Raw genomic sequence first — 14071 nt, forward strand, 5'->3', positions numbered from 1 at the left:
AGGTGAGATACAGGGAGGCTTCGAGCTCAGACCATTTCTCCAAATATATTCTTCAGTCTTCTGCATGGGAGAAATTACACACACACAAATACCATGTATGTTACAAATGTATGTTATCTATCTATCTAGTATACTCTTCTTCCCTAGACTACATACACATTTATTAAAAGTTACATAATACTTTGTATTAGATAGATTTTCATTTCTTCTTTATCATCTCCCCTTACATGAATGCTCGTATCCTCTCACATAGAGGACTCCTCGAAGACTTCCCTTGTGACACCTACAAACCTCCCTGTCTTCTCATCTGTTCTCTCCACAGTTTTTATTCATTTCATGATCTATATCATTTTGGTTTTATTGCTGCCCCCTGGAGTTCCGTCTTCTTATGTTTTCTGTCTACTATGTCTCAAAGTAACTTCAAGCAAAACCTTCAAAACAAACATTATGGTACACTTTATGTCCACTTTATGAAAATACAATATAAGTAAAACATGGTACACCATAGTATAAGTCATTGGAAAGGTCAAGACAACTATAATCTGGTTTTTAAAAATTCACATAAATAATTATTCAATTTCTTATTCAATGTGCTGCTTTTCCACTTTCGTACATTCTTGGTTCTTGCCTTACTTTGGCCAATCAGGCAGAAATGTAACAATTACCAACTAATTAAAGTAATGACGTGACCTGATATATAGACTATAGGTTTGGTGTAATTACACATAATTGAGGATTGTGAAGATGACCTAATAAAATGAAATTAAAAAAAACTATTCTGGATAAACCATATTACACATGTTTGGGACTAAATGGTGGAAGTCTAATCAATTTGCCTTCAAAACTGTGATTTCCTGACAAGGAGAGTTGAGGAGGTGGGGAAAGATATAGAGGGACTTAAACAGCAGAGAACGTTCTAGAAGAACAGATGCTAGAGTGACTCAATGTAAGCTGGGATGTATTTTTCATTCTGATAAATACCTATTTATATTTCTTGGACAGAAGTGGTACAATTGACCACTCCATCTCTACACATGACACAAAGTAATAAGAGCAACCAGCCTGGTAAGAACTCAAAGCCAGATGGTGCATGTGTGTGTCATGCTGAGTTGATGCCAGCTTCTCAGGATGGCTGGAGCTGAATAATGCTTCCAGGTAATCCTACTTAAAATCCACTTGTGCATCTCCGTGTAACCTTTACATTTTTAACAGTTATTTTAATGTTTCAAGTTGCAATAGACAACATGACACCTATTGGCAATAGAAAAACACAAGCAAAATGTCTCTGATGTGATTTGTTAGCTGTCAGCTCAAATCAAATTCTAACCAAGTAGCAGAAATTTGAAGTGGTTTGACAGTATTGGCTAATTGCTTCTTACGTGAGTAAATAACCGAAAGTCAGCCTGTATTTATCCCCAGGGAACGGCAACCTGTCCTATAAATTTTAGGGATTATATTTTGAGGATTAGTCAGTGTGAGTTTGAATTAAAAAAACTGACAGAACTTAACAGTTCCCTCTCTGCCTCCAGATGTTTGTAAATTAGGAGAAAATCATGTTGAGCTAGCTCTTTTCCCTGACCTCTGAGTACGCACTTTAGGGGAAGTCTTCCACAGCAGGTCAGGTCAGGTGCTGACAAGCAGAGGCCAACCTACTGGAGAGGTCTACAGAGAGTGACAGGGTAGCCACCTGGTAATAGTCAGGGGGCTGATGAGGTAGATGACTCCTTTAGATCAGAAGCTAAATCAACCGTAAAAAGTGTAGGACTTCAAATACCATTGATCTTATAAGTGGCAAAATGTTTGGACTATTACATTTATATTTGCAGAAATTCTTTTGTTTTTTGATTCTAGAATATGAGACTCGGTTCTCCCTTTCCTTTTTAAATCTTCAGAAAAACATCTGTGTCCCAAGAATCCCTGAGTTGTTTATTTATTTAACAAACTTTGAGTAATTTAATCCCTTGTTAAATCAGTTTTTGTTTCTTCTATTTTGAGGCCCAGCTTAATTAGGTATACACACATTTAAGATCATTATGCCATTTTAATGAATTGACCCTTTATCATTATGAAGTGTTCCCCTTTATTTTTGGTAATATTTCTTATCTTGAGACTTATTTTTGATATTAATATAACTATTCCAGCTTATATTTAGTGTTTGCATCTATACACGCCTAACAAATCTGTAACTTTATACTTAAAGTGCTTTTTGCGTACTTGATTTTTAAATGCAATCTACCAGTCTCTGACTTTTAATTGGAGAGTTTAATCCATTTGCATTTAATGTAATTATAAACATCATTGGCTTAAAGTCTGATAGCTTATTGTTCTCTTTGTTTCATCTATATTTTGTTACTTTTCCCCATTTTCTGACTTCTTTGATTGTCTTGATCTTGTTACTATTTTAGCTTATGGGCTGTGATAAACAGAATTCCTAAATTGCCCCCCAAAGATGTCCCCCTCTAGTCTCAGGAACCTCTGTATCAATGACTTATAACTCTTCTGATTGTATTATGGTATATAGCACAGTTGATCTTCTGAGAGGGACATTATCCATGTAAGTGTGGTCTTATCACATGAAGCCTTAAAGGCAGAAAGCTTTTTCAGGTTAATGGCAGAAGGGAAAGTTAAAAATATCTGAAGCATGAGAAAGGTTTGTATACTGCTGCTAGTTTTGAAGATAGAAGGGACCAGGTGTGAAGATTGGAGAGCATGTACAGGGAACCAAGACTAAATCTGGCTGACTGCCAATAAGTAAATTTGAAACTCAGTTTTACAGTCAACAGGGACTGGACTCTACCAACAACCAGATGGGCTTGGAAGTAAACCCTTTAATGGAGCCTTGAGATAAGAGCCCTGCATGAGGACCACTTTGATTTTGATGTTATAATTCCCTGAGAATTGAAGCCAGAATAACCCACTGGGTTTCTGACCTACAGGATTGTGAACTAATAAATTGGTGTTTATGTAGCAGAGACAATTAATACATTAGCTAAAGATCTCCACTTCATTCTTTTAGTGGTTGCTCTAGAGTTCACAGTATATGTCTTTAACTTAGCACTGTCCATTTCCAAATAATGATATATTATTTTATATATAAGAACTTAACAACAGTATACATTCCATTCCTTGCTCGTTGTCCTTTGTGCTATTGTTGTCATAATTTTATTTCTAAATATGTTTAAAGCCTCACAATATATCATTATATTTTTGCTGTAGTCAATTATCTTTAAAAAATAAAATAAATTAGAAGTTTATTCTGTGATATTTAACCACATATTTACTATTTTTAGCAACTGTCATGGCTTTGAAGAGATTTCTGTTTCTATCTAGTGTCCTATTCTCCATTCCGTTAACATCTTTTTATAGTGAAAGTCTACTGACAATGAATTCTCTCAGCTTCTTTTTGTCTGAAAAAGTCTTTCATCTCTGACAGTTTTTCCCCCTTAGAGGACTTAAAAGATATCAGTGTTTTCTGACTTGTGTTGTTTTACACAAGAACTCTGTATATTTCTTATCTTTATTTTTCTATATGTGATATGTCTCTTTCCTCTAGCATGTTTTAATAGCTCATCACATATTATCAGTATTTGATTGCCGTGTTCCTTATGTGGTTTTCTGTGTATATACTCCATTGTTTAGCTTCTCGAATCTATGGATGTCTAATTTTCATGAAATTTGGAAAAACTTTAGCCATTTTTTAAAATACTTTTTCTACCTGATCCCCTCTCCTCCCTAAGGGCTCTAGTACACATATTATTAGACTGCTCGACATATTCTAACAGTACACTGATGTTCTATTACTTAAAATTTTCTTTATCTGATTCATTTTGGATAGTTTCTGTTGCTGTGTTTTCGGGTTTTTAACCTTCCCTTCTGCAGTGTCTAATATGCTATTATTTCTATCCAATGACTTTTTAATTTTAGGTAATGTCTTTTTAATCTTTAAAGGTTTTATTTGGAGTTTTTTAAATATCTTTTACTTCTTTCATTATTTTCATTTAACTTCTTGACCTCATTTAATTTAGATGTTTAGTGTTCTTGTCTGTCAATTACAATATGTCTGTAATTTATCTGTTTTTATTGAATGAGTTTTCTCTGGGTTAAAGATTTCCTACTTCCTGATACGTCAAATAATTTTTTATTGTATGTTAGATATTATAATGTTGGATATTGTTGTGCATTTAGATTGTGTTACCCTCCTTCAGAGACTGTAGAATTTTGTGTTTGCAGGCACTTAAGTTACTTGTAAATCAGCTTGATATTTTTGAGGTTTGTTTTTAAGTGTTGTTGGAGTGGCTCTAGAGGAGCCTTTATTGCAAAGCTATTTTGTATTTTAGCACCAATATTTAGGTATGAAATTTGTTAGGTTTCTACTGAATACCTGTGGTAGTCAATAAGTCCTCTCTGATTGGTCAGAACTTGAATAACTCTCCATTCTGAGTGAACTCTGAAAATTGTTTAATCCACGGTTTGTGGTAGGCAGAATTCTAAAATGACCCTCAGTGTGATATTCACCTTTGTATAATTCTTTCCCACAGGATTTTGAAAGATCCTGTGAATATAACCATTCCTGTCATTATATTACTTTATCGGGGGGCGGGAGCAGAGAGAGAGAGAGAGAGAGAGAGAGAAAGAGAGAGAGAGAGAGAGAAAGAGAGAGAGAGAGATAGAGGAAGTCCACGGTGTGCCTGACTTCATCAGATGATCCTTTCAGAAAAATAAGGAATTTCTCTGGCTGATTGTAGAGGAAAAGTCCAGTATATGAAAAGGTTGATTATATATTTAATTCAAATGTCTAGATGTTTATGGTGAAAATTCAAATCTGGTACTAGTTACTTGATCATGGATTTTTAAAATTCACTTACTCTACTTAATTTGCAGCTCACTAAATCCTGCTATTATTAATCAGTGTTTAAAAGTAGGAGAAACTGAGTTGGAAGGAAAGGAATTGAAAGACACTAACCAACTATATCCCAAAAGTATTTTAAAACACTCTTTTTTTAACCTTTTAAGTTATGTAGAAATATTTTATAGTAATGAATTATATAGAGAATAATATAATAAACTTCTGTATACCTCATCATCAACTTAAGAAATAAAATATCATCAATACAGTTGAGGCCCTTGTGTCCTTTCCCTAATTCTTCCTCCTCATCGACATGCCTGCATTCAGTGTTTTTAATTCCTATGCATTTGTTTTACTTTATATACATGCATTCTTAAAATTATCTTTCATTTTTTGCAATTTATTTTAATTTCAAAATGTGGCTTTTTTCTGGTTTCCTTTTTTGTTTAATGTTTTGTTGTGAGAATGAAAAGTTGATAAGTGCTTAGAATTCCATCGAATGACTATAACACAATTTATCCAATCAACCATTAAGAGACATTCAGATGGCTTCAGCCTGCTTGAAGCAATGACTGCTGATACTAACTTTCAGATAGGTGTAACTATGCACATAGGACCATAAGAGAGTAGATGATAGAGTTTATGCATCTTTAAATTACTAAATATTACCAATTGTTCTTCAAAGTGTTGTCCTAATTTACATTCCCACTGTAAGGTTTCTAGTTTTTTCACATCCTTATAACCCTTGGCACTGTCAGAATTGAACTGAATAATTATATAGGTGAGAAATGCAATCTGTGATCTAAATTTGCATTTCCCTAGTAATTGATTAGAAGGGACACCGTTTAGTATGTTCACTGGTCAGATTGGTATGGGTATGATTATTCCTGGGTATGGCCACTTCGATTTCTCAAATCCTACTAGGGTTGACCTAAAGACCTAACATCTAAAGTCATAAGATATGCTATGGAAAATGTTCCCAAGTATAAAATTATTCCCCAAATCATTTAAATTATGTCTGGTCATCACAACAAAATTCTTGCCAGCTGTTCAGTGTGCCGTGCTCGGTTGCGGAAGTCTTAGCTTCTGCTCTGGTTTTTCTGGTTCTAGAAAGAACAACAATAAACCTAAGTCATTGAAGCTAAAAGAGAGGCTAAGTTATTAGACTATAACATTACTCTGGCAAAGATTGGCTAATAATAACAGGATTTGGTGAGCTCAAAAAAGCCCAGTGTATTATATATAAACATATTACAGGATTTTAGTTTATTTAACTAAGCCCAATGATGGAGCCTTCGTTATGGCTTCTGTAAGAGTTGGAACAAAATGAGTAACAATGTGAATATGCCAGTACTGTGCTAAGGGCTAGAACCAGGTAATTGTAAGGCTCCTTCTTCTCTTTGTACTGTGCTCAGTGGGGAACCCAATGACAGAGCTTTCACAGATTCTCTCCACTGCCAACATGGAAATGTGCCAAGAAAAAATTATGTTTCCTAAACAGGTAATGAGTAAAATTCTATCTTTTACAAATAAATACATCATAAGAAAATTATTTCTGGTAGAAGAAACCAGAATAATTCCCTGGAATCTCTTCTTGCTGCTAAATGGGTATGATTTTGAGCTCAGGGAATATATTTTCTTCCTGTACCATAACTTTAATTATGATTTGACAAGCTGTATTTCAGTATGCTGCCTGCCTGCACTCATAGCTCTAGATCATCAATACATTACCCCCACTTTTAGAATTTCACAAATAATTGGGCTGCAGCATTTCAGTGTTTCTCTCTGTGATAGTTCAAGTAAAACATACCTAAGGTATGTAATTCAATTCAATTTGCAATTGATTTGGGAATGTACAGTTGGTCACTTAATTTTTGGAAAATGGTGTGAGTATCTAAGTTTACAATGCTTTGTAAAGATTTGATTTCGTAACAACTGAAACCCTGAGGAGTTCATTTAGTTCCAGTTTGACAGCAATCTGCTCTGCTTCGGTATTAATAATTGCATTCAGTTGATTTCTCTATGACTCATGAACTAGACCCTTTCTACCACTTCCTTTGGTAAAAATTTCTGAATCTAACAGATGAAAGCATAAAAAGGTTTCTTCACATTCAGACTAAATTATTTATTATTCAGACTACCCTGATCCTCTTCTTTGCACATCTTAGATGTTTGTTAAACCCCACTAGTCAATATAATTAGACCACAAATGTGATATTTTAAAATAACGGGCATGTCATTTTGATAATTGATGTTCCTTTCTGTTGACCCGCATGTACATGCATGTTTTACATTAGTGCTTAGGTGAGCAAAAACGGAAGTAATGTTTTTAAGATGAATTTTCTCACGTATCTTTCTCTCCGTTTTATGTTTACAGCCAGCTCTTTAAATGTGCTTCTGATCCTTTCTTATCCTGAGTTGTGTTACAAACATGTAGCTGGTTTGCTGTTGTGCTGCTTGGGCCTCTGTAGACCTTATGGACTAATACCAGCCGTTGTCTCCCTCCAGGTTATCCAGGCTGTCTTTTTCGGCATCTGCGTGCTAACTGATCTTTCTAGTCTTCTGACTAGAGGAAGTGGGAACCAAGAACAAGAGAGACAGCTCAGGAAGCTCATTTCTCTTCGGGACTGGATGTTAGCTGTGCTGGCCTTTCCTGTTGGGGTTGTGAGTATGATGTAGAATGCATTTAACCACAAAGAAACTTGGGTCATACTTTAGACTTCTGAGAGAAAAAGGACTCATTACAGGAGGGTCCAATATTAGTTTGCTCTAACTGCCATCACAAAGCACCCCAGACTGGTGGCTTGAACGACAGAAATTTATTTTCTCACAGTTTTGGAGGCTAGAACTCTGAGATCAAGGATTGATTTTTCTGAGGCCTCTCTCCTTGGCTTGTAAGTGGCCTCTACATATATTGGATTATACCCTCCGCCAATGGCATCATTTAACCTAACTTCTTCTTTAAAGGCCCTACCTCTAAATGCAGTCTGAGGTACAATGAGATTAGAGCTTCGACATATGAATTTTGGTGGGACACAATTTAAATTTCTTAAACTGACCAAACTTTACATGTATGACCCTTGGGTCGATGATCATTCTAGTGTTTCTGAACTTGAGAGAGATGAAATCGGTATTAACTTATACTTCATCAGTTACTCAACTGTTCTGTTAGCCAATATCACTTAAGTAAATGTTGATTAATGTTTGAGTCTGTCTGGAACATAAACCATATTACTTTAAAGGACCAGAGACCCATGAGATTGTATAGGTTTTTGTTTTGTTTTGTTTTTGTTTTTGTACATGTGGGTAGCCAGGAGATGAAAGAATTCATAAATCTCAAGTTGTGAGTGCGAGTAAGAGGGTATATTACCTAATCCAAATTCAGACCTTTCATCTGACAGCTGATTTCTGGGAATAATAGACACCCAACTGACCTACGCTAGCACATATACCACATCCAAGGTCCAATGTAGCAAGAGTCAAAAGTTGTTTTTTAATCCTTCCAATGGCTCATGTTCATATTTTTCAGCTATATAGCTGGCGGAAGCTCAACATGCTTGCTCTAAAGCTAATTAGTAAGCACCCAAACTATCACTAAATTACTTTTTTTATGGACTGAGTTGTATGTTCCTGTATAAAATAGCCCTTAGCTCTTGACAACAACACAAGATGTTTATTATAATCTGGTCACACTCTTCCTTTTTATCCCCTGGAAACCTAAATGGGTGTTCAGATTGAAGTGATCTAACAAATCTGTCAAATTCTATTGCTTAACATAAAAGAGTTAAATGCCTTATGCATTATTTAATATTTCTTTCTTTGGACTTGCCTTATAAAATTCTAATGCTTTCTAGCAAAATAGTCATCTAAGAGAAAATTGCCATTGGCATAAGGTATAAAAACATATACTTTCTGCATGAAGAGTTATTCAAGTCTGTATACTTTTTTATTTCTTTTCATCTCTCACTCCCTTGGTGTTTCTATAGACATGTCATTGCCTCTGAAATTCTTCCCTGAATAGAAGGAATGCAATAGTAACACAATACAGAAGTAAATAGGAATACAATATTAACATGTTTTTGATTAGCTCTGCCTCTCCTTCTGTTATGTGATGATGTCAAACAGTGTCTCTGGGGCTTAAATTGTGAATCTCGCCACTCTCATCAAAGGCTCATTACATATGCTTTTTAGACGTTTGGACATTACTTTGGCCAGAAATTTTTGCACCGGCTTGAGACTTGAGATATTTGTTATGTACAGATATTTGGTCCATACACTTCTTGGTTTGTAGAAAGAATGCAGGGCAGACCTTTTTGTTTGCTTCCTTGTTTGATTACATCCGATAGTTTGTCCTATGTTTCACCATTTTTGTTGTTTTCTTTGTGTCTTGAAAGAGGAAAGAGAAGCAATAACACCTTTAACAGCTTCTCTCCTTGTTTAAACCAGAAGTCATTACATCACATTTTCATTACATATGTATGCACCTTCCCTAGCTGATGAACCTCACAGAGAAAATTACAAATAATCAATCAGAGAGGTACAGCTTCACTGATTGCGTTAACTGATTTTTTTCTTGCCCACTGATACTTTATAGTCAATATTTATATTTTTCATAATCTTCCTTCCTTTTTTGAGTCAGTTACCATTTTATAGTCACTGGTCTTAGGCCCCTCTGTTATATTTTTTCTCCCCTCCCTCCCTTTCTTCTTTTCTCCCTTCTTCTCTCTCTCTACCCCCTAAATATTAAGGAGAATCCTGGACAGTAGTCTCCAGAAATCTTATGTTTTCCACTGTCTCTCTCCTACTCTTTAATTTGACTATTTATCCAATTTATATCAGATTTCTCACTCTATTACACACAAATTCATTCTGAGGCAAAAACTGGCAAATGGCTTCTTCCCAGACCGCATTAATTTTATTGCAAAGTTGTATTAACAGAGGATATGAACTTGGGTTTTTATATGCATTTTAACCTGTTAAATAACAAAAATTTAACCTAGTGACATTAGGGATCAAATTGGCTTTATTCAGTGACTCGTGAATTGGACAGCATCTCATCTAGCCAACAGAAAGGAGCTCCACTGAGCTATAGAAAAGGAAAGGTTTTTTTAAAAGAAGGAAGCGGTCAGAAAAAGAAATTATTAGGCAAGAATGTGTTGTTTCAGGCAAGGTTGCCCTCCTAACGGGAATGCAAGGAGCCTATGGGCTGGATTATCTCACTAATGCTCACTAGGTCATGTTAACTGGTTAAAAGTTGCATTCCTGACAAGGGAAAACTACATCTAGCATAAATATTAAATCTTGGTTTGCTGACACGGGGCTTAGTACAAGTGACTCCATTTGGGGTTTGTTGTCTCTTTTCTAATAAACCCAAATATTTTCTTCATCAGCACATACAATTTTCCAGTTTCTTTTGCCTTCTCTTCCCCAAGGTTATTTCCAAGCTCTCTTCTTCCTTGTCTTTGCTGTAACCTCAGAGCTACCCCTGCCCCTTCTGTATCTCTCTTCAGAGCCCCCAACTGCTCCGTGGGTCCTGGAATCCCACTGTAGTTTTGTCTTTCTTCCTTATTAAAATGTGAACCCTTCCTGGAGCAATGCCACGAGGAATCACTTGAAGAGGCGTCCCGTTTGCTCTTGCTGTGGCTCCTGGCCTGGAGGGAGGCGCCCAGCCTGAAGGGTTTTTTTCTAACTTGAGAAAAATGGGAATAGCACTAATGCCCAGGATTGCTGGACATAGAATTATACGAGGAGGAATCTGTAGTGTAAGAATGTTTATCATATGAACAAATGATTAATTATAACATTTGTTATTAAGCATCTTTTACCGTGTTGGTTACCGTCAAAAACTCCAGAGCCTTGGGAGTGGCTTCCTAAGGAGGAAGGTGCAGAGCCACTCAGCACCGGCCTGCGATCCCTCCAGGCCCCAGGCTCTGAGTGCCAGGTGACTGCCAGCCTCTCACAGTGCCTTCCCTGCCACTGTCTGCTGCCTTCCTCTGCCCCTCACCTTTTGTTTGTTAGCCAGAAGTTTGTGGGGACAGCGATGTTTATCTTTGCTTCTCGGTGCAGGACAAAAGGGCAGCAGGCCAAAATCGAGGGCACCATGGCAGCTGAATTTATCACCTCTGCTCAGATTTTCCTGAGGAGACGTCTCAACCCCAAGCTTTTCCTAGCACTTTCATTATCTCTCTCTTTCTCTCTCACCTCAGCTGCGACTGTGGCAGCAAGAAAGACATGGGAGGTTACCTAGGATTTGTATTTTTTTATGCTAATGCTTCCTCCCATAACGAGGTTAATTGAGAGTTGACAGTAATTGCTTTGTGCGGGCACGAAGCATCAGTACGGTTTTGTGACCCATGGCCCTAATGCACCCACTGTGTGGACTCTCTCTTTCTCAAGGATATATAAAAATAACGGAACATTCCAATCAAAGATAATTGGAACAAAGTTTGCTTCAGTATAACCTTGGGGAGATCAGGCAGGGTGGCTGGAGCGCGCATAGCATGTGTCATCCTGATTTGAGTGGGTTCCCATAAACGCGAAGCTGGCCTTGGTTAGTAACGCTAATGGCCGGAAACCACCGCCACTCCCCAAGCCTTGCCACTCACTTTGCAGGCAGAAGCCACGGGAGGCTCTTCTTACCATGTGCCGTTTATTTCTGAACCCTGTCACCCTTTCAAAGAAGCATTACAAACAATTCAATGACATTATGCGGTCTGGAAGCACTGAAGCTTATTAGGAGCAATCAAACTAAGAATGTCTTTTGTCTCCTGTGAGTTCATTGACTTTTTGGCTGGCAGATATTCTTCTAGTTAAGAGAACAAGCTAAGGTTTCAACAAAAAAAAAAAAAAAAGAAAAAAATGAGGAAGAAAAAGAAAAAGAGAAACAACAAAAATGAGTATGATGAATCCTACATGTGTCTCCAACTACTATACAAACAGCTCTTTTGATGACAATGGTCGTATGTTTTCCATTAATTCAAGTCGATGCATCCCATTCAATTGCAGCTGCTCAGCTTGCGTAATACACGTAATCCAACCTCATCACTTTCCCAGGATACCTTTGTCCCTGGTGCTACTTAGTTGCTCTAGACCAGATGCTGGCTGCTGCTAAACTATCCTTGACCCACTCAGGGTGAAGATGGAGGATTCCCTTCCCTTAATAAAGAAGAATTGTGTCTGGGAAGGCCCTGGAAGATTGGATATGTTCTAACTTGTGATAAGCATCTAGCATATAAGAAAGAAATCAGCATGTACCAAGATGAACTTTTCTGAAATTTTGCCTTCTTAGTCAACTATTTCTCGTGTTATAATCATGTTCTTCTAAAGACTTAGTGAATATTTTATATGCACCAACCTGTTCTAGAATCCTTTAGAACTTATTTTCATTCTTGTGATGGGAACTCTTATGTGTAGTACCTGCTCCCTTAGGAAACATATGGAAAATGAAATTTGAAATCTCAAATGCAGACTCAAAGAAAATGCATCTAGGAATTATCTTTTAAAAAATGTTTCTCGAAAATCTTCATTTACTGACACACTAGCTAACACTAAGCCCTCCTTAAAGTGCATATACATTTAGATATTCATACTCCTACAATTTAAAATACATTACTTTTATTTCTGATTTTAAAAGTAAGAGTTTGATTTAAATGTAAAGAAAGCTTATTAAATGATATTAATCACTAATATTAATGTCTGTTAATATAACACACCAGGGAAGGAAATTTGATTCTACTTGAGAATGTAAATAAAAATAATGCCCTTCCTTTTTTAAATTATATTTTATTGATTATGTTATTACAGTTGTACTGATATTTTCCCCCTTTGCCTCCTCCACGCAACACTCCCTGTTCCCTCAGGCAATCCCCACACCGTTGTCCATTTCCACAGATCATGCATATTAGGTTTTGGCTGCTCCATTTCCTATACTGTACTTACATCCCCATGGCTATTCTGTAACTACCTATTTGTACTTCTTAATCCCTTTACCTCTTCACCAGTTCCCCCACACCCCATACTATCTGACAACCATCAAAATGCTCTCCATATTCATGATTCTGTCTCTGTTCTTCTTGTGTGCATAGTTAGTTTTTTCTATTCAGTTGTTGATAGATATGTATTTTTGCCATTTTATTGTTCTTAGTTTTGATGTTCTTTTTCTCAAATAACTACCTTTAACATTTCATATAATAATGGTTTGGTGATGATGAACTCCTTTAGTTTCTTTCTTGTCTGGGAAGCTCTTTGTCTGCCCTTCAATTCTAAATATCTTTGCTGGTTAAAGCAATCTTGGCTATGGATCCCTGCTTTTCATGACTTTGAATATTTCTTGCCAGTTCCAACTAGCCTGCAAATTTCTTTTTATAAATCAGCTGACAGTCTTATGGGAACTCCCCTGTAGGTAACCAACTACTTTTCTTTCGCTGCCCTTAAGATTCTGTCTTTATCTTTAACCTCAAACATTTTAAATATGATGTGTTTTGGAGTGGGCCTCTTTGCATCCATCTTGTTTGGGACTTTCTATGCTTCCTGATTTGCATGTTTATTTCCTTCACCAAATTAGGGAAGTTTTCTTTCATTATTTTTCAAGTAGATTTCCAAATTCTTGCTCTTTCTCTTCTCCTTCTGGAACCTCTATAATGTGAATGTTGGAATGCTTGAAGTTGTCCCAGAGGATGCTTACACTATCCTCATTTTTTGGATTCTTTTTCCTTCTTATTGTTCTGATTGGTTGTTGTTTGCTTCCTTAGGTTCCAAATCATTATTTTATTTCTCAGCTTCATCCACTCTACTGTTTATTTTTCTCTAAATTGTTCTTTTTTAAAAGTACATTTTATTGTTTATGTTGTTACAGTAGTTCCAATTTTTTCCTTTTGCTCCCCTCTTCCCAGTACCCCCCTTCCCTCCAGCAATCCCACACCCCTTAGTTCATGTCCATGGGTCATGCATGTAAGTTCTTTGGCTTCACCCTTTCCTATATTATTCTTAACGTCCCCCTGTCTATTTTGTACCAACCAATTATACTTCTTAATCCCTGCACCATTTCCCAATTTCTCCCCATTCCTCTGCCCAGCTGATAACCCTTGAAATGATCCCCATACCTATGATACTGCTCCTATTCTGGTTTGCTTAGTTGAATTTCGTTTTTATTTTTTAGATTCAGTTGTTGATAGTTGTGAGTTTCTTGTCATTTTAATGTTCATAATTTTGACCTTCTTTTTCTTA

The 14071-nt window shown here is 36.5% G+C and overlaps 1 protein-coding gene across 2 annotated transcripts in view; it reads left to right on the plus strand.

The window, feature by feature from the left end:
* AIG1 (androgen induced 1) overlaps positions 1-14071 on the plus strand; it is a 224912-nt gene that overhangs the window by 38643 nt on the left and 172198 nt on the right. For both annotated transcript variants that reach the window (XM_090279925.1, XM_090279926.1), the window contains exon 2: positions 7355-7510. In XM_090279925.1, the coding sequence (XP_090136051.1) occupies positions 7355-7510 (156 nt within the window). The remainder of the gene's footprint in view (positions 1-7354; positions 7511-14071) is intronic.

This window comes from Furipterus horrens, unplaced genomic scaffold (assembly GCF_987537825.1).
Source record: "Furipterus horrens unplaced genomic scaffold, mFurHor1.1.pri manual_scaffold_6, whole genome shotgun sequence".
NCBI lineage: Eukaryota > Metazoa > Chordata > Mammalia > Chiroptera > Furipteridae > Furipterus > Furipterus horrens.